This window comes from Anas acuta, chromosome 15, assembly GCF_963932015.1.
Source record: "Anas acuta chromosome 15, bAnaAcu1.1, whole genome shotgun sequence".
NCBI classification, from domain to species: domain Eukaryota; kingdom Metazoa; phylum Chordata; class Aves; order Anseriformes; family Anatidae; genus Anas; species Anas acuta.
Window position 1 is genome coordinate 13,897,746 of NC_088993.1, and position 19,589 is coordinate 13,917,334.

The following is a 19,589-nucleotide window of genomic DNA, read 5'->3' on the forward strand; positions in this document are numbered from 1 at the left end:
TGAAATAAAGATATTGTTTTGACTTTCAGTGTTTGGGACGTAGAGAAACAGTATGTGTGCTTAAAAAACACCTATCTGCTAAAATAATGTCAATTTTCCTTTAATAAATCAATGAAGGGCAGATGATCGTCTTTTCAAATCTGCTCATTGTTGCCATGAGCTCTGTAATGAGCTAGCATACAGCATGCTGCTATTTTTCGCCCATGACCAAAGTATCACTTTCTTGCACGACAAGTCCTATTTAGCCCATCTTCATCCAAAATGACAGAAAATCACAAGCAGTTCCAAAAGTAGCTGACCTCCCGTCAGTTTTTATGCTTGTTCTGGACACATTAAAACAAAAGCGAATGGCTTCTCATGTTCTCCCACTGAAATCCTGGGAAGGGAAAAAACAAAACAAAACAAAACCCAACTGACCGAAGGGATTCCTACGTTGGCCTTGGTCTTCACATTTTACTACCAGAAGGAGCCTGCATTGTTTTGGGGTGTAAGAAAGCTTTCAGCTTATTTTAGGACACACACCTGGACTCCTAAGTACACCCAACTACTTGTTACTAGGCTCAAAGTGAAGAAACTCCCTCCCTTTCAGCTAAAGCCTAATTGTAATCCCAAGTCCTTTCCTATGAGGGAGCCACTCAAAATTGAATTTGTCTCCACCTGCTGGCACGGAAGAACTGACACCCAGCTGCCCAGACCACCACAGGCAACCTCAAAAGAACAAATGTTACAGGACATTTTCAGACACATGATAAATGTATTCCTTTCTAACATACAGACAGAAAATGGGGTAGGATAATGCAGGCGAGGGAGAAGAATCACATACTGATTACAAAGGAATTTCTATTCTAGTAGTTAAAAAACCGAGGACAGAGACGTGACAATGTAACCAACCGTACAATGAAGCTTTTGTCCCCGAACTACTTGGCTTGCATACAAGGAACAGAGGAACTTGGGGCGGTGGGGACAGGCTGGGGCGGGGGGGGGAAGCGCAAGAGGCTGATGTTTGTGAAAAGAAAGTGAAATTGGTTAGTCTGCTTTAAGAAAGACAGTGAAGGGAAAAAAAAAGGCAGAAAAGCACCCTGCTATTGTAGAATCCACCCACTCATTTCTGAAAGGCTCAAAGACCCAGACAGGGATTTACAGCCAGCACTTCTAGGCACTGAATATGAAGCAGAAAACACTCAAATGCCCAGAGGCAGCTTCTGCAATCCCAGAGAAGAAGCCTCCAGATTGTACGATGTTCTGGTCAGAGCCATTTTCTTTCAACAGGTTTTCTGCTGCTGAGTCAGTCATTATGCTCGGCGTTACAGCCCATGAGGACACCTGCACACCACAGTTTTCAGCTGTAGTTAACCAGCCAACCATGTTTTATTTTTAAGTAAAGTTACGCAACTTCCTGGAAAAAGAGTTCAAAAGCAAACCAACGTAATCCTCTGGCTTAGAAGTCAGGGCAGCATTGACTGGAGGAGCAACTACTAAAGGCAAAGTATTAACAACAATAAAACAGGCTGGTGTTCAGTTGCCTGTAAGACATGGGAGAGGAAAACACGAGTGTTGAGCAAGGTCATGACTTCAAACATCGTCCAGAAACATCCAGAAAAACTGCAGCAATTTAAAGCTTTAAACTTGAGTTTATTTTAAAACTAGGATAAGGATAATAAATTCAGTTCCAACCAAGCATATTCCATTCAGTAGCTTACTCTAAATAAGAAAGGGAGTGCTGATACAGAGATTCTCTTTAGCCTTGGTTAAAATCAGTTCAGAACAGAATGATTTTCTCTGAGTCGACTAAATCTGGCTTCTATTTATTTACATGTGTCGGTATCCAGGGAGGGCTTAAACTAAATTAAGGTATGGGTTTATACATCCTATATGCAATTATAAATAAGGCTGCTCCTTAAACTATCTGCTTTCTGTAAAAATGTTCAGTAGTTTTCAGCTTTTTATTTATTTTTTAAAGGAACTGTGCTGCTTCTAATTCCCGTGTACTCGGGCAATCAGACTTTTGCTGAAACTAGAAGGAATAGAAACAGGTTCAAGTTATTAAGGTCTCAAGAATTTGTTTAGGGAGCAATCTAAAACTAGCGCTTGTATCCTTGAAAACAAGTACATTTACAAAACTTTACTGCAATAAGAGCTTTTTTTTTTTTCCCTAACCCAACAGGAGTGGGTTATGAACAGTATTTTTGGCAGCACACTATCTCTGCGTTATCGAGAACTTAACAGTGTGTGTGCTGCAGCAGTTTCAGCCACACTAGTAGCATTAGGCAGGTTACCTGAATGTTGTCCAAAGAGACACACGATAGAATTATACCATGATGCTGAAGATGACAGTCTTAAATGATCACTTCCAAGCCTGTATGCTTTGTTTTTGTGGGGCATTTTTATTTTTTGGTATTTTCTGTTTAATTCTGCTCTCAATATAAGAGAATGCCACGGTAGTCCTCCTAGACAGGGAATACTATTTATGCAAACTGGACCCCCTCAGCCCCCCAGTAATTGATGTAATTTTATTTTGAACCAGTATAGGGATGAACCTCCCACATGATCCCAATCTCCATTTCCCCTTAAAAACAAAACCCTTGCTTGATCACAGTGTTTCCCAGAAAAAGTAAGATTTGTAATAGGCTGCTGATGCAATTACTGCTCATTATACTGGATTCTCTTAGTAGTTGTCTCATGTTAAATGCAAGTCCCCCGTGGCATGAACCATCTTTTTATTCCACATTTGAACAGTGCAGAACAGCAAAGGCTTAGTCTGTTTCTACAGATGCTAGGAATTATGAAACAATCTATCCTTCCCCCATTCCCAGTGCAGTAACATGCAATTTGTTAACATTTTTAGCCTAAGGAAATGCAGTTTTTACTACCATCCTGTGACAATTTTACCTAGTCATTTTATTTATTCTTTAGCTATTCTCAAGATACTTCAGACAGATATCAAAGACACAAAACAGCAAGACTCAAACAGGCATCTTAGTAGCAGAGACAGATGACTCTCTAAGCTCTACAGCATGAGTTTAACTACCCTATTAAACACTACAAAATAAAGCAGTAGCATGAAAAAACAGACTTTCACTGGGAGTTTCTCTAGGCTTTTCTATAGTTATATCCAGTTCCTTTGTAAGAGTCTAATAATTCAGGCTTCTAACCCAACTCTTCTAAGTAAACATTCATAACATATGCAGGTATGAAGAATTTCATCTTCAGCTGATTTTAAGCATAGCTAAATTCAGTCTGTGGACAGAACACCTGAAACAAAGAATTCTACCTGCAGATTAAACCATAATCAATATTCTAGAATCACAAATCACTTATTAGAAAAACTAGAAAATCATCCCCTATCACCTTCTAAGAACTAGTTACAGTGATATTAAGTTTCATGGACCTGTACCTTGCTTCACTGAACAAGGAAGTGGAAAACAAGGAAAAACATTTCCAACTCACACAGAGAAAGAAAAAAGAGTGGATTATGAACAGCTGCTAGAAACATATTCCACACCAGAACTGCAGTTAGTCTGGTGCTAGAGCACAAAAATCTAAGTAACAAGAGAGCAAGGAAGATAGCACATTTTTAAAGCTCACTGTCATCTTCCAGTTGCTTATCCAAATTTCACTTGCAGACGTCAGGATGAAAAGAAACAGCCAAATAGCAGCAGCCGGAATGGGTGTTGCATTCACTTCAAAAGATCTGCATGCAGGAATAGTTTGCCAGTATCAATATAGTGCAAGCTGGCAGGACTGGAAAGTTACAAATTAAGTGTGCCTTCATCAGTGACCTACTATGAACAGAACTACTGAGCTGCTAAAATATTTTTAGTTCAACCAATTCCTGCCTTTTTTGGTTCCTCTTGCTCTTCCAGTTTATCCAGTCATGTGCACTTTTCCACTCCCTCTTACTGCCATGTAGTTTTTCAAGTTTGGCTCCAATTACCACTTGTTCCTGCTGCTGAAGTGTTCAGATTTACAGCATAACTACAAATGGCTCGTATGATGGCTAAATCTTGCACGTAGCGAGCGATCTTTCAACTGAGGAGATATTTATACAGCAGGGAACATTTTTTTTCCCCTTCCCACCACAAAACCAGTGGTACTCACCAGCTGATACTCGCTTCGACGGCTGAAGGCTTCCTTGATTCCCGAATCCCTCCACAGGGCGCCCAGTGCAGGTACGTAGAGCTGGAACGTGGCAGGCTCTATGGGCATTCCAGCTTTGTTTTCAAAAGCCATCAAAAACATCCCGTGCTTCTCATTCTCTGTGTACTGCCAAGGGATCCCCAGTTTGTCCCGTGCATCAACCAGAACCCTGCAGCCCTAAGGAGTCAGATAAGAAAGTCAGTGATAAAGAGATTAAAGTGTACAAAAGAACAAGGAATTAGAGGTGCTTGAAATTCAGGGTTGGTTTGGGGTTTTGTTTTGTTAAGACCTTACTCTGGTGAGCCTGAACTCAGAAGGGGATCAAACATCATTTATTGGAACATCTCCACCCGAATTAAGACAGAAAGAGCTTGCTGGTATAAGCAGCCTAGCCGCAATGCGTTTCTTCAGGTGGGAAAAAATATCAGCAGCAAAACAAAGATTACTACCAACAGATTCAAAATAAAAGCAAGCACCAAATGCATAAAAAAGTGCCTGGGAACTAACTTGTGATCCTCACTGATGTAGTTTTAAACACAGAAACAGAGCACCATACCAAGCCAGAAAGATCCTAGAAGCATGTTGCTGTAAAGCGTGGTTTTGACATGATCTACTTGGATGCTATAAAACACAAGAAAATACGTCTATCCAACTTGACAGACTTATTGAAAATTTACTGTAAATAAGCATCTTCTGTTGAGAGACCTTCATCCAAGCAGTTCCTTCCAGTAGGAAAGCCTAGCGGCAAGGAAGCTGGAGACTCTGGAGGGATTTCAAGCTGCTAGGCTGAGTAAAGCAGCAGCAGTTTTCCATCAGCACCAGCTAACTTTTCCAGCTTGCCACACGTTTGATAAGTCATGACAGATATGTTTTGATATCCCAATTCTGAGGGGGGGGGAAATTAAAATAAAATAAAATGAAGGAAGGTGCCCCAGTTCTCTAATTTAACTCAGGATTACTGAGACCACTCAATTGCACGTTTTACCATTTTTACGGAAACTTAATTTCTTATTCATGGCAAGGAGCCAAACACATGAGGTTAAATAACTTTGAAACTTCAGCCTTGAATCTAACCACACCTGTGCTTATTGGCTTCAGATGAGCAGTACTCGTTTCTCAATAGTAAGAATCATTTTAAAACTGGATAAATCTGTTAATGGTGGCTTTGCATCTCAAGCACTATCTAATTCACAAGATCTGTGTGTTGTACTAAACATCTGCTTACTGTGCTGATCTTTTGGTTTAACAGTTTATGAAAACAAAAATAAAAACCAAAACTGAAGCTTTGTTTCCACAGCTACGCACACAAACCTCTGCATCATGGGACCAACTCCTTTCTGTACACTTTAAGCTACCAAGATGGCAAGCATGTTTTTTCAACTCTTGAACCTTTCATGCCTCCAGTCCCTTAACAGCCCCATACAACACAAACAGTAACTTTCCCAATAGAAATTAAGATTGGAAAGGGAAGTGAGAAGCAACTTCAGTTTGAGTGTCACAGAACAAGAACACAAAACGAAGCATCTCAGTTGTCATTGTGCAAGTGTTCCTGAAGTGCAGTCTCCCAGAAATGTAAATATTTGGTTCTCTGGTGATTGTTACTTTCTTTTTATAAAGTAGAGAACAGATCCTGACAATACCATGGAAAGACTAAAATTGAATGTATTTACAAGCTGCTGGTTTAAGTTCCAGATGTAAGTAACTATTTGGTAACTTTGCTGGACAGACCAAAAGCCCACTCTCGTTCCTAGTTAGAGTTTATTGCTTTATTAGCACAAGTCCTGAGATTTGCTTTATTTGAACAGTGTCAATAAATGCAAGCCAGAAGGAAAAAGAACCACTCGCAAGGTTCCCTCTGAACCGCAGATGCCCGCACTCCAGGACTTGAGATGCTTTTGCAAACCCATCACTTGCACTGGCCTCTGTCCGGGTGCAAAGTCCCCCCCCGTCCCCAGATGAGAATTTCACAAGGAATTTTTTCCAAAACTTTGTGGTTAGCAGGGCTGATGGCACACCGCTATTTCTAGATGCTTAATGCCATGTTTCTTTCTGTGCCAGAAGTCGTGTTGATGGACAGAAACAGTTAACTGGGGCTCTGTCCACACGCAGGGCTCAGCCGGCTCCGACCTTTCACCTGCCCTGGCTCCAGCTCCCGCAGCCACCGCCCGGCTCAGCCGCAGCTTTTCCATCTTCCAGCATCCAGATGGATTTAACTCTTCACCATCTCACGGCTACCGCAGTCCCCTAAAAGCATCTCAAGCGAAAGATGGCAGGGTCGCTGAGTTCCCACCGAGATGAAGCAGCATTTGGACTTGAGACTCGACGCCTTTCCCCATACCGTCACTTTGCATTTTACTGCTCCCACCGGGGACGTGCAGGATCTCGAGAGGCTGTTGTTAAGGAAAGTTTCATCATTTGTTTGGAGAAAACCACAGAGCAGAATTTCAATCAAGGGCGTAGAGACTGCTCCGGTCCCAGAATAGTCACTTATCTACTGGCTGCAGCTCCTTGGCAATGCAGGTTTGAATCTCCCTGGGGCAGGAGAAGGAATTAAACCTGGATCCCACAGACCCTACGCCGTGCATTAACCACATGGTTACCCACGGGGTGCATGTGGCATCAGCATCGTCCTCCCACTGTTTTAGAGGGAGGATTGCCACCAAGTCACGTACAGGGACAGAGCTGGGACCAACTGGCAGCCAGAGGCAGAGCCATCAGCACTGACAAACACAGACACCTGCAGAAACACATAGGACAACCTTAAACACTGAATGAAGAGCATCAAAAATAGGAAATGGGGTACCAGGAATGCTGTCCTGGACATCCACAGGAACAGTACCTCTCAAAATCAGAATTTACAGAACACACCAGCTTTGACATTGCTACCTAAAATGCATCACGGGTAGAAGCTTGATGTAAGAACAGCCAGGGTTTCTTACCCCCAACTCTTAGCAGTTAAAAATGTGACTCAGCAAGGTGCCCCAGTAAAGCAAGCCTAAACCAAGTGTTCCTGCATCCTCACAAAATGATAAATGCTCCGAGCAGATGTCACAAAAACAAGGACAAACATCTCCAAAATTAGATCTCATGTATGGCTCTTCTCTCATTTCAGAGTAACTCTGCTGTTTTGCTGCCACAAGCACTGCATAATCCTTGCCCCAATAATCTGCAGCACAAGCTGCCATAGGACAGGCTCCCTCCTTCTGGAAAGATTTCCATACCTCTTTCCTCCAAATAACCCACCCTCACAGGAGCCAGCCAGCAACTCTTCTTTAGGTAAAACTGCTCAACAGCTTATACACGCTGGTGATGCCTAGAAGTAAACATTTCGTTTAGAAAATGGAATTTCCTTAAAATACCTAGATTTTGTATCTATCTTAAAATAGCAAAATACATTATTAAAGTATGTTTGTCAAAACTCAGTTTGGACTCATACCATCAGTAAAGATTAAAAATAGCCAGTGTCATTGCATGTGCAACCCTTCCTCCCGAGCTCTGGCAACAAAGGTAGCCTTCAACTGCAGTAACCATTTCACAGTAAGGCTTCCCAACACTGAACATTTTTCCCCTTTTCTGTTCTTCACGAAATTAACAATTCACTCTTTCATTCAGAAGAGTGAATATTGCCCATTACTGTAACATTTTCTAAACTGGCATACAGAAAAAAAGTGGCAAATGCTTTTGATATGAAATAAACTTTCTAAGAGCTCAGCTGATCTAAAGCTTTTGTGCTGCAAAGCAGGACACAGACTAAGCACAGGTGCGAAGAATACAAATTCACAGCTAAGGATACTGCCAAGCATTAAAAAAGGCAAAACAGCAGCATACGAGAAACACCAGGTAAGAAATAGCAAAGTTCTCTGCCCTACTCCTCTCCTAGTGATTTTTAACATGTACAAGTCACTGCACAAACCCCTGCACACACACAACCTGAACAGAGAGAGGGTGGAACCAAAAAAAGTACACCAGAGGTGTGCTGTGATCCGTGTCACAAATTATCTTACATTGAAGGAGACACCAAATAGATATAGAAACCTACAGCTTTGAAAAAAGATAACTAAGGTCTGACACACCAGAAATCTATAGAAATTGCAAACTACTTAGAGACAGGGAATACAGAAGATTATTCCACTACCCCCCAGTACACAAGTACTCCTGGCACAGCAGTACAACTCAGTTCAACTAAAAGCAAAGTTTTCTCCTACCCACCCCAAGTGAGCCTAACAGAGTTACAGAGGATGCTGGCCAAAAGAACACATGGACTCCGAAAGCAACCAAGACAAATTGACAGCAGAGTGCTCCAAGAAGGACTACTCAGTTACATTCCAGATGCGACTCCTGGCTCAGGAAGTTTCCGAAACCCACAGCTGCCAGAAGAGTACACCAAAATATCACATTGCCCTGCTCTCCTACCCATTCTTTTCCCCTCTCACGTCAGAGACAAAGCGCTGGATCCTTGGCCTGATGGAGCGCTCAGCAGAATGTTTACTCCTCACCAGCATGAAGGTTTTATGAGCATTTCCACAAATGTTGGTTAAAGTATATTTTGTCTCCTTCGCTTCTCAAAGTGCTTTGAAACAAATCAGGGTTGTTGGCCAACCCACAGGCTGAGTGAGCACAGCGCAGTTAAGCCCCAAGCCATGGGTCTAGGGGTCACTTGTAAGCAAATACAGGTTGGTCCATGCCCAAAGTGACAGTGAAGTGACTCAGAGAACTGAGTATTGTAGTCAAGGGTCTAGAGATAACATACAAAAATAGTGAGAAAAGCCTTCTGCACGGAGTTGTCCCTGAATCCCTGCATTGAACTACAGCTGTGTATGAGGTGTCAGACAGCACAGAACTGCTACACACAAAATCCTGCTGCAGATGCTTTTTTTTAAGCTTTCTTTTTACACCGCCCAACCTGACACCAAAGCCCCAGATGCCCAGCGACCGTGTCACTTACAGAAATGGCTGTCACAAGAGAAACGCTGATCATCGCCTAGTGCTTTATCAGGAGACTCCAAATCACAGCTCGCAGGCAGCGCTGTCTTCCCATGGCTTTCACGCTGCAGGCAACAGGGAGATTGAAACGTGTTTCCTGCTGCGTGTTTTTCTTCATTGTTGTTGACAAGAAACTGGCAATGTTTGGGGATCACAATTCAAGGAGACCAATATAGAGCTGAGCTAACGCTGAAGGGAGCACTCCCACCTTGGTAAGATATTTCTGCTGTGCCCTGGTGCCAGGGGAACAGCACGACACGATGCAGCTGGGTGAGCCGGGGCCAGCTGGACTGGAAGGCTGGACCAAAAAACTGCAACAGCTTCGGGACCGCTGGTGCCAGCACGAGAGAAGAAGGCTCAACCTCGCAGCCCTAGATGGGGCTGGCTTTTTTAGCAGCAGCAGCTCTTACTGGCAAACAGAGATGATAAAATGTAGCCTGTGTGTGTTTTTAGAAAATAACTCTTTACGTTCTAAAAGAAGACATTTTCAAATACGAGTTTGAACAACACAATTGTCAGTGCTCCTAAATATACTCACATTTTTTATTTTTATTTTTTTACTGCCGGCTGGAAAACTGGGATAAAGGTGATCCGCTGCTAACAAAGTTAGCTGAAAGACAATCAGATTCACACAGCACGCTATCATGAAGGCATTAATGGTGTTTTTATTTGATCTATGCCCTTGGAACTTGACATCCAAGCAGCAGCAAAGAACCCAACGCCCTTAAGGATGAGGCTTCGTATCACAGAGCAGTCCCTCCAATAACTGGGTACAACCTAGAGGGGCATCCCTCCTGGCAACATGGTTCCACCCTCTCCTGTTGGATGGCTTTGTCATTTTTGGAGCCCACAAACCAAACACCAATCAAAGCCTCATCAGAGATGCAAGGCAGGGGAGGAAGCAGCACCAGTTGGCCAGCAGAAGGCTCAGCAGTTGTGTGCTTTTTCGACATTCCCATATCCCAATCCCAGCCAGGTCTGAGCAGGGTAGGCAGTGAAGGTGACCTACCTTCCAGCCCAACACACAAATAAAAACCTGAACAAAGGGAAGGAGTCATTTACTTAGTCCATGGGAACGCAAACATTGAGCAGCATTTGGATTAGCCACTGAATCTCTGACCTGGGAGCAGCAGTATGTCTGCTTGTCTGGCGGCTCTGAAAAGAGTCCTTGTCTTCCACTAAATCCAGCAAAATGACGATAAATGCAGAAGAAAAAGAGTCCTCTTGATGCAAGCTTTACTTGCAGCTAGGCACAAAGTAGTGAGACAATTTACCTCGGAGGTGATGAGTAATGCAGGACCTTGAAAAAGGTTCCAAGTTAGCACTCCCAGAATTACATTACTGGGTTGCTCCTTTTCCTGAGACTATCGTCCTTGTACCTTCATGCCTTCAGTGGGGCTGAAGCAGCACCTGCAGTTCCAGGGCTCTCCACCCCAGGACAGGATCCGTTGTCCCCAGCCCCACGATGAGGCAAAGACACACACACAAGTGAAGGAAACTCATTTGGCAACCCTGCAGCCCCATGGCTTACGCTCTCGGCTTTTCCTCTTTCTGTGATTTGCATTGAACTTCTTAAAATAATGCCTGCTAGTCTGCTTTTGCTCTGAAATTGTCTTGTACACACTCCTAGTAGCAGAATCTGGAGATTTCCTTGCCAATACTGTTTCCAAGTGAATTATAAAAATATATCTGTACCGAAACAGCTGAATGCAATGCACGCTCCCAGATTTAGTCACTCAAGTGACTAAAGTTTTGTCTGGAAAACATCAAAGTATGTGTCTCCAGTCTCCAGGGACTAACTCATGTTCTGCAAGACTAATGACTACATCACAAGAGCACTGTAGGCTCTGTTTTGGAGCAACAATTAATATTTATCACTTACTACTGACCATTATTCCTCTTCCACTGTCCACCATGGGGAAGTTTGCTCTCTAACCCACCCTTAAAATGTGAACAGACCACCAGATGTGATGGAATTTAGGTTTAAGACAACATCCACATCAAGTGGAAATTACCAAGTGTTTCATTGATCAAATGAACCTGGAACAAAAAGACGACCCAGAAGTTTGGCGTGTTTATTTTCCCTCATGTTTGTGAATATTGTTTTTCATATTAAAAGAGCCACCAAAGAGTCAAAGCACGGAGCATAGATAACCAGATTTAAATACCAGTTCTAACACGGAGCTTTAGCACTTGCACGTTAAATTTAATAGAAAAGCTCCTGATTAGCCACAGCTCCTCCCGAGCCTTCTCCTTCACATTCCTCTCAAAGGAAGCTGTCCCAGTGGAAATTTGACAGACGCCATCCTGCAACAAACAGCTCGAGTGTAGGCAGGCTCCCACCTACAGACTGCGTGTCATTAGCACCTAACAGGTTACCCAATTCATTTTGATGTAAACCCAGAGAAATTGGGAGTCAGTTCAGCGAGCAGCAAGAACTCACATATCGGAAAGACCTCGGTCCCCCTGTGTTTGCGGGCTGTTAGAAGCAACACATTTGCATTGTCAGTGACTCGCAGTGCAGCTCATCTAAATTTGGGAATCCTCTTCCCACTTCCCAGAATGTGTGCTTGACTGAAACCAGCAAGTTGCCAACAAGATTTTTTTAATCCAGCAATTATATTTGGTAACTCATTAAAGGTTTACTTCTGCTTGGAGCCGACAAACACAACAGGAGCCCATTCAAGGCAGGGGGTACCTGAAACAACGGAGCAGCAGCAGTCTGGGTTTCGGTACCAGCTCAGACGTCCAAAGTTCTTAAGATGGACTTCAGCACAGGCTACGCGTTTTGCCAGCTTTGTTGTTACTTACACAGACTCAACCCATCGGGGAGAAACGCTCTCAGGTATGCCCACGTGTATTGCAGCTACATCCAGAAGTCCCGAAGATATATCCTCAGGGAGTTTGCATGTTTGAGACCTTTGGTTGTTCCTCCCCCCGTCAGAGCCCACAAGCAGTTACACATCACTTCCTGAGCAGTCCTTTCCTCCGCGAGGCCAGGCTCCCAGCTCTGCAGCCAGCCGGCCCGACTCAGCCCACAGACACCAAGAAAACACTCGTAGATGTATTGAAACTTCGGGCTGGCCGTTGCAATCTCAACATAGAAAATACTGCTACCAAAAATATCAACAGATCATACTTGAGGCTTTTAAAAACTGATTTTTTTTTTTCCTCCCTTCAGATTGAGATCTCCCAAACATGCTGCTGCAAGCACCACTCTGGTGCTCGTACATTAATTATTTTCTTACGCAGCTAAGCTGGGTTTCTTCAAGCAGCATGCGATTCTCATACTTGAAACAAAAAAACATTTAGACAAGGAACATCAGAGTCGTGATTCATCGAGTCCCTAAGCGCTTTAATTGTTATCAAAGGAAGCAAATAGAGCAGAGCAAGGCCACCCCTTCTATTTCGGAAGGTATCAGGAGATCACCCCTCCAGTTACAGCTAGAAGGTTATCAAAACGCTCACGTAACACCACCAGGTGTTGCTCAAGACTTGGGACTTAGGGTACACAAAGGTTTTTGAGGCTTCTCTGCTCCCCCAAGAGCTGTCCTGAAGCTCATGCTGCAGCACGGCCCTGTCCTACCCGCCTGCCTCCTCCAGGTGGGTGTGCTGAAGCCGCGAAGCCTGTGTACTCATACCAGGACATTAACACTGCTGCTTTTCACTTCAATCACCAAAAAGTTCCAAAAAGTTACTTTGAAACTTAGCCTCGATTAACAAGCAAAACCCTAGTTAACCGATGACTATTTACCTTAAACCAAAGCAAAACTAATGTATTTGAAGACGGCCCCACAAACGCCAGAAAAAGCTAGCGAGGCCCTGAACTATCACCTGTCCTGAATGGAAAAGTAAATCCTGTACCAGGGATTTACTCCATTTTAGCAGTTTGTTTCTAACTAGGGTTTCCCAAGGAGGAGGGGAGAAGAAATGGAGAGAAAGGAGCAAGGAAAGCTGAAAACTCAAAGTCGAAGCCGACAATAATGTCAATTCACACTTAGCACCATTATGTCCAGAGAGGTTTCGGGTTCTGTTCGCTCAATCAGTTCCTTTGGTTTCCAAGAGCCATGTAGACTGCTGAAATACTACTGCAATAAGCACTTTAGAAATATCAAGTACTGCTGAGAGACTAGTAATCCTCTCTCCTTCAGACAGAAGTTTAGTCATGGTTGGAAAACGAAAATTGACCATTTAATCCCGGAGATTTACACTGCATTTCTATCTCAGATCTCAGCGCTGTAGGAGCTTAACAGAACCATTACTTGATGACGCTGAGAACTGAATAGAAAAAGGGGTAAGGTTGCTGCAGCTGTACTCCGCAACGTCCAACAGATTTATATGCTGTTCTACATGACCATTTACATTTCAAGTGGTCCACGTATCATGTTAAATTAAAAATTGATCTTAAACCCCTTCTTGTAAGTTAGCTACACAGTGATCTCCGCTCCACTTAGTGTTAATGGATGATTGCTCGAGTCTGAACTTCCTGAAACACGGGAAATAACTTGTAGTCTAAACACTGCTATAGAAAGAATAGCAATCAGATTCACTTGACAATTTACATTGTCCGAGAATCAAAATTAGTTTACTTAAAACATTTTATGGTTTTCCACAGAACCGTAATACAAGAAAGCGTTACACTACACTAAATTTCCCTGACAACATCACTGTTTTAAGAGCCCCCTAAATCTGTCTTGGTACTTTTCTTCTTCCTGATGATTGCAGCAGAATTTCAAGGTGTTATCAGGATTCTTTCAGATGGGTAAGAAACAAACAGAACATCTACTGCCTTCTCCCCAGTCCAGTCTCAGACCTTCCCATCAGAAAACATTTTGTTTCCTCTGTTTGCTCTTTCCCCTGCTGCATGCTCTTTCCGTAGCAGCTATTCCCAAGCCACTCCCCAAAACTATGGATGAAATACAAACTGTATTTTTACACAAGCGCCATCTCTGTCATCCAGAGAAACAAAAAAGCAGAAGTTCAACGGACACTGTACGTGTACCTACAAGGGTGCCATACCCTAACACTCCCAAACCATGATCTGTAAGGCCAAAAGGGCGTTCATTAAACCCTGTTATCTCCCTTTAATAATACCTCCATGTTTTACTTTGATGATTGGGAGGCTTAAAAGAGGTGTTCAGCTGACAACGCTCCATGAAGTGCTGTAACTACTGGTCTTGAAATCAGAACACCAGCCAGCTACCTTGAGGACCCGGATTCCACAGATTTGCCCAAAGCCATCCAGCAGACAAGTGCTTCAAGTGTGTCACTCAGCTTCCCCAAGATGATGGAGACACTTTCCTTTCCTAGGCACAATAAATTCTACTGCTGAAAGCTGTATACTTTCTTTATACATAAAATATTATAGTATTTTAACCATAAATAGTATTGCTTCTATAACTTAAAGAAGAAAGTCTCATCAAGTTGTTGTTTCCACAGATCTCTACCTTAAAAGCTTCTGTTACTACTTTAAAATAGTAGTACCACTAAATATACCAGTGACAGTGCCAAAATAAGCATCGTCCTCTATGATAAGAATCCTTGCTTCTAGTTATACAAATAAAAAACTTGTAACAACGCTTTTTTTCCACCTAAATTCAATCAAAGAAAGGCTTCTGAACTTCGACTTTCTTGCAGTTAATGGGCCTGTAACTCATGTATGTGCTCATGTAATAAACAGCATGCTCCAAAAACGGACCAAAAAAGTAAAGGAAAAGAAAATCAGCCAACAAGGTTCTGGTTCACTAACAGAAGTTAAAGCTTCTTGACAGAGTACTGGAATTCTTAATAACCAAGAATCACTGTGTATGCGTGCACTTATTAAGGGCGTATAAGCCCTTGTTTTCAAAACAAATGTGTAATGTGTAAATGTGTAAATGTGTAAATGTGTAAATGTAATGTGTAAATGTGTAAATGTGTAAGCCTTTGTTTTCAAAACAAATCTGGAAATTCAGAAGTCACTCTTGTCATCCTTAACTTAGACAGTTGCCTTCACTCAAGTTTTCTATGAGGTATTAGAGTGCCTCACAAATCCATGTCCATAAAAGAATGGAGACAATCCTACAAGAAAGCCTAAGCAGGAAAGCAGCCGTCTCTAGTCTTTTAGAGAGATTATGACGATTACAAGAGAGTTATTCATAAGTAACGTATTCACACATCTTCAATGATATTCTGGAACACAGCCCCTTCTACCTGAACAGGGCATCAGAGCTAGTTCCCCAGAAGGGCACAGCAGTTGTCAGGGATAATTTCCCTTCATTGTCTGAAGACCAAGAGCTCAACTTGCCAGCTCTGCCAGTAGCCTTTACCTTCTCCAGTCACTAAAGAAATGTACCGCCAGCACTAAGAGCACAAGCACCAAACAATAACCTTTTTGCAAAGGCACCGAAACGAAGTTATTTTGATGTCTGAGCTACACTCGGTGACACCCCACAGCACCCAGCTTGAAGGACCTATGTCCCACAGCCACTTTCAGCCACAGCACACGCACCGGGACCGTGTTTCACCTCACCCCGGGGCGCACCGAGACCCCTCCTCGCTCCTCCAAACCCTGAAGCCCCTCCAACTTTTCCCCCGACTCCTTTTCGGCGAGGCCCTGGGGAGGGGGGGGGGGGGATCCCGGAGCCGCTCTCCGCGGGCACACAAAGGGCAGCGCCTCGCCAGGCACCTGCCCCCCGCGCCTCGCCCCTCACCTTGAGGATGTTCTCGTAGATGGTGGCCCGGAACTCCAGCAGCGCCTTCTGGTCGAACTCGCGGCCGTGGATGATCCGCATCTGCTTGAGGAAGGTGGACTTGCCGCTCTCGCCGGCCCCCAGCAGCAGGATCTTGACGAGGCGCCTCACCGCCCGCCTCTCGCGGGCCAGCATCGCGTCGATCTCCCGGCTCCTCCGCCTCGCCTCCCGCTCCGCATCGCGGCTCCGCTCCTTGCCCTCTCTCCGTGCCTGCTCCGGGCCTCGGCCCGGGGCCTCGGCGGGCAGCAGGCAGCGGCTGAGGGTGCGCACCACGCCGGACATGGCGGCGGAGGGGGACGAAGGAGGGGAGGGAGGGAGGGGAGGGAGGGAGCCGCCTCACGGCGCCGCGCCGAGCCCCGGCTGCGCGGCCAGCATCGGGCGGAGGCCGCCGAGACGACGACGACGACGACGAGGAGGAGGAGGTGGAAGGGGGGCGGTGGCGGCGGGGCGCGGCCCGCAGGCCCGGGGAGGGGGCTCCGGCGGCTGGCTCCGAGCCGTGGGGGCGCCCAGGGGCCCGGGCAGCCGCCCCCCGAGCGCCGCGGCCCGGCCTCAGCCCCGCGGCCGCTGAGGGGGTGCAGGGAGGGGAGGGGAGGGGATGGGGGGGGGGGTGTCGGGGAGCCCCCCGGTGGCTTCAGGCGGCCGGCGGAGGGAGGGGCTCCGCCCCGCCGACGCCGCGTCTGGTTGGGCGAGGGAAGCGTCGCTCAAAGGGTTCTCGGCTCTGATTGGATAAAAGCACCGCGAGGGGACGGGGGTGCGAGGGGGAGAGGGCGGGGGAGGGAGGGGCAGGGCGGGGGAGGGGGAGGAGCCTCGCGGAGGGAGGCGGGGCAAAGCGAGGGAGGGCCAATGGCGGGCGGGGGGCGGAGCGCGGTGGTGGAGGAGGGGGCGTGGCCTGCGCCGGGCTGGGGGGAGAGGGGCGGTCGGCCGAAGGGGGCGTGGTGAAGGGGTGTGACGTCAGACCGCGACTCCAGAGTGTGACGTCAGGTCGTGACGTCACGTTGCAGCCCCGGCGGCCGGGCCGTGAGGGGCCCCACGGCCTGCTGCAGGCCTGTCCTGTGCTTATCCCTTTGTTTCTGCTTCTGATAGGCTGTGTCATGAATACCTCATCCAGCTCCAGCTGTTTTGTGTTCCCCAGGCATTTACCAAGCGCTGGGGAAGGCCTAGGCAAAAGAGACAAAAATAAACAAAAACCCTCCCTGGGAGTGCCCACTCTGACTGTTAATCACACCGAGGTGCTGTTGTCAACTTACCCAAAGAGCAAATCTTTTTCTCCTTGCCGAGAGAGAGAACTGAAAAACACCTTTAGGCATTGCAGTAGTCAGGAGAACAACACAAAGCCACGAGCCATTCACTACAACACACAATATGTCTTGAAAAAGCTGTTTCCTCTCTCAGGATCTTGCTCTCTGACTGCACTTTGAGGCAGCACGGCTCATTCCACCCTAAAATACTGCTGCAATTCACCACATTCCCCGCTGGAGGTCGTCATTGCCCCAGAAGAAGCCAGCCAGAGCAGGACGATGCAAACAAACCAGCCCCCAAATCCCCCATGCTCTCAGGCCTGATTTTCAGAGCAGCTGAGCACTCAGGACTCCCGCTGGAATCCACAGAGCCTGAGCTGCCTGAAAATCAGACCCTATGTAACTGTGAAGTGCCCAGATTGGTATTTTCTGATTAGCTCCCTTACTCCTGCCCCACTAGCTTTGTCTGCGCCCTGCTTGAGGTCCTCTTCAGACTTCTGAGCTTCTGAAAGTATTTGGCAGAGAATTCAAACAACTGTGAAGTGCAGCTCCCGTGATAGGCCTGCCTCGTCTGTAAGTGAGAGCGAAATTATGGTATACAATAACCTCATCAGACAAATCAGCTACCATATGTCCTTAGTTCTCTATGCATCCATCCATGAAAGCAGCTTTCAATAGCTCACATCTAATTGTCAAAAGGAAAAGGTCCACCCCTCCCTCTTTCCCCTGCAGCACTGTTGTTGCTCATCTAATCATTCAGAAGCTGCTCTAAAAACAGGACAAAACAATTTTGTTTACTACTGCGGAGCTGCAGCAGTACGCTTTCTGTTACCCTGCTGAGGGACTGGGCAGAACCTCACAAATGCATGTGGTGATCCCTGCTGATGTTTCTGCAGATATTTTGTGATGAGCGTAAGCAGTAGGTGTAAGCATCCATGTAAAAGCTTATAAGAGAGAGGTCTGTACTCAGTCTCTACAGCTTCCCTTTCTCCATTTCCTTATCATTTACTAGTTTCATGTTTCAAAATTCCAAGTTCACCTCCCTCTTTTGGGCTTGTACTGATTTTTTTTTTTTTTTTTTTTTGGTACAAAACAGAATAAATTTATACTAATGTTTCAGCTTTCTATTTCTTTATTTACTTTCTGAGTTTTCCAGATACATATTTTTCCTATTTCAACTCTATTTTTCTTTTCGCCATCTCTGTTACTTCCTATAATTCCTCTTCTCTTTCTGCCCAGATTAAGAAAGACTTGTACACCTGCTTCTATTTCTCCCTCCTTCAACTCCCATGGATGTAAAGAAAGAAAAAAGGAGACTGAAAGATGGAATAGAGGAGAGGAGGCTAGAAAGAGGCAGTGAGGGCAACATGATTTCCATTTCCCTTGTTGGCTACAGACTTTTAATGAGCAGGAAAATGAATATGAATTATGATCGGGAAAATTGGGAGCTCTTGCAGCACAAAATTCTGTGCCCCCGGGGTCTGCAAACAGACGGCAGAAGATCAAGGCTGAAAAGTTGTATGGGACTTGGAGAAGCTGTTGGATTGCTTGTACATACAGACCTTACTGCAGCTGGGCATGACATCTGGTCAGCTCAGGCGGATGAGCAAGAAGTTATGGAAGTAGCCCTGATATTGAACACCAGTCTGTAAATCCTGTGATTTCTGTGACTTCTTCAGAAAGTTCATACGAGGCTATGGCCTCACTGATGAATGTCAGCACGAAGTACAGGGAATGAGGAATGCTGAGGTGCCTGAACTTGGTTCTCTCTGTGTTTCAAGTGTCACTTTTTTCTGCTTGGGGTGAGCACAGAGGGGATATATGGATTAAGCCCTTGAAAGCATGCAGAGCTATCTTTCTAGTGTCTTGAAGCCCATAGTTGACCAACCCCAAATTCTTCCTCAGCCCCCTGGATGATGGCCCATTCTTCATCCAGCCTGCTAGGACCCATACCTTAAAGACTATATTCTGTGCTCTGAAAGTGTATCATTAACATCAGTGCAGGAGACACAGTATGAAGGAAGCACTGCTACAAAACTGAGTGTTAGTCCATACCTGAGACACTGCTCTTGTCTTCCTGAGCACTGCCAGACACTGTCACTGCCAGGAAAAATATTTTGCTCAGTGAAACTGGAAAGCAAAGCAAACAACAATGAGGCTATGCCTACCAGCTTGCAGTACAGCACCATGCAGCAATATTAGAGCTAGCTCAAATGCAATTTAAACTTCAGAGTTTAGGCACGAAACTGGCAATCTTTAGACAACAGCAAGATAAAGTATGCACTAATGGAATCACCTGAGCTGATAAATCACCCACCTTGTCCTTTCTCACCACTGTGCTAGATGAGCGAACTGAGTCAAAATATTGAACTGTTGTTACCACAGGGCAGAAGTACTCCCAGCTTAGCCGGACTTGTTAAAAGATGTTGGGGCCCTTGAATTGCTCGTTGTGCATTCAGACAGCAAAGCTTGTAGATCTGAAAAAGATTTATGATCTAAG

The 19,589-nt window shown here is 45.2% G+C and overlaps 1 protein-coding gene across 2 annotated transcripts in view; it reads right to left on the minus strand.

Annotated features, from left to right (window-relative positions):
• Positions 1-16,457, minus strand: part of GNA12 (G protein subunit alpha 12) — a 42,303-nt gene extending 25,846 nt beyond the window's left edge. The window contains exons 1-2 of one of the 2 annotated variants that reach the window (XM_068699407.1): positions 15,813-16,453; positions 4,099-4,314 (exon numbers count right to left, since the gene is read on the minus strand). In XM_068699407.1, the coding sequence (XP_068555508.1) occupies positions 4,099-4,314; positions 15,813-16,133 (537 nt within the window). In that variant the 5' untranslated portion in view covers positions 16,134-16,453. Of the gene's footprint in view, positions 1-4,098; positions 4,315-15,812 lie in introns of both variants that reach the window. The other variant, XM_068699408.1, reaches the window with a different exon arrangement.
• Positions 16,458-19,589: the final 3,132 nt, after the last annotated feature.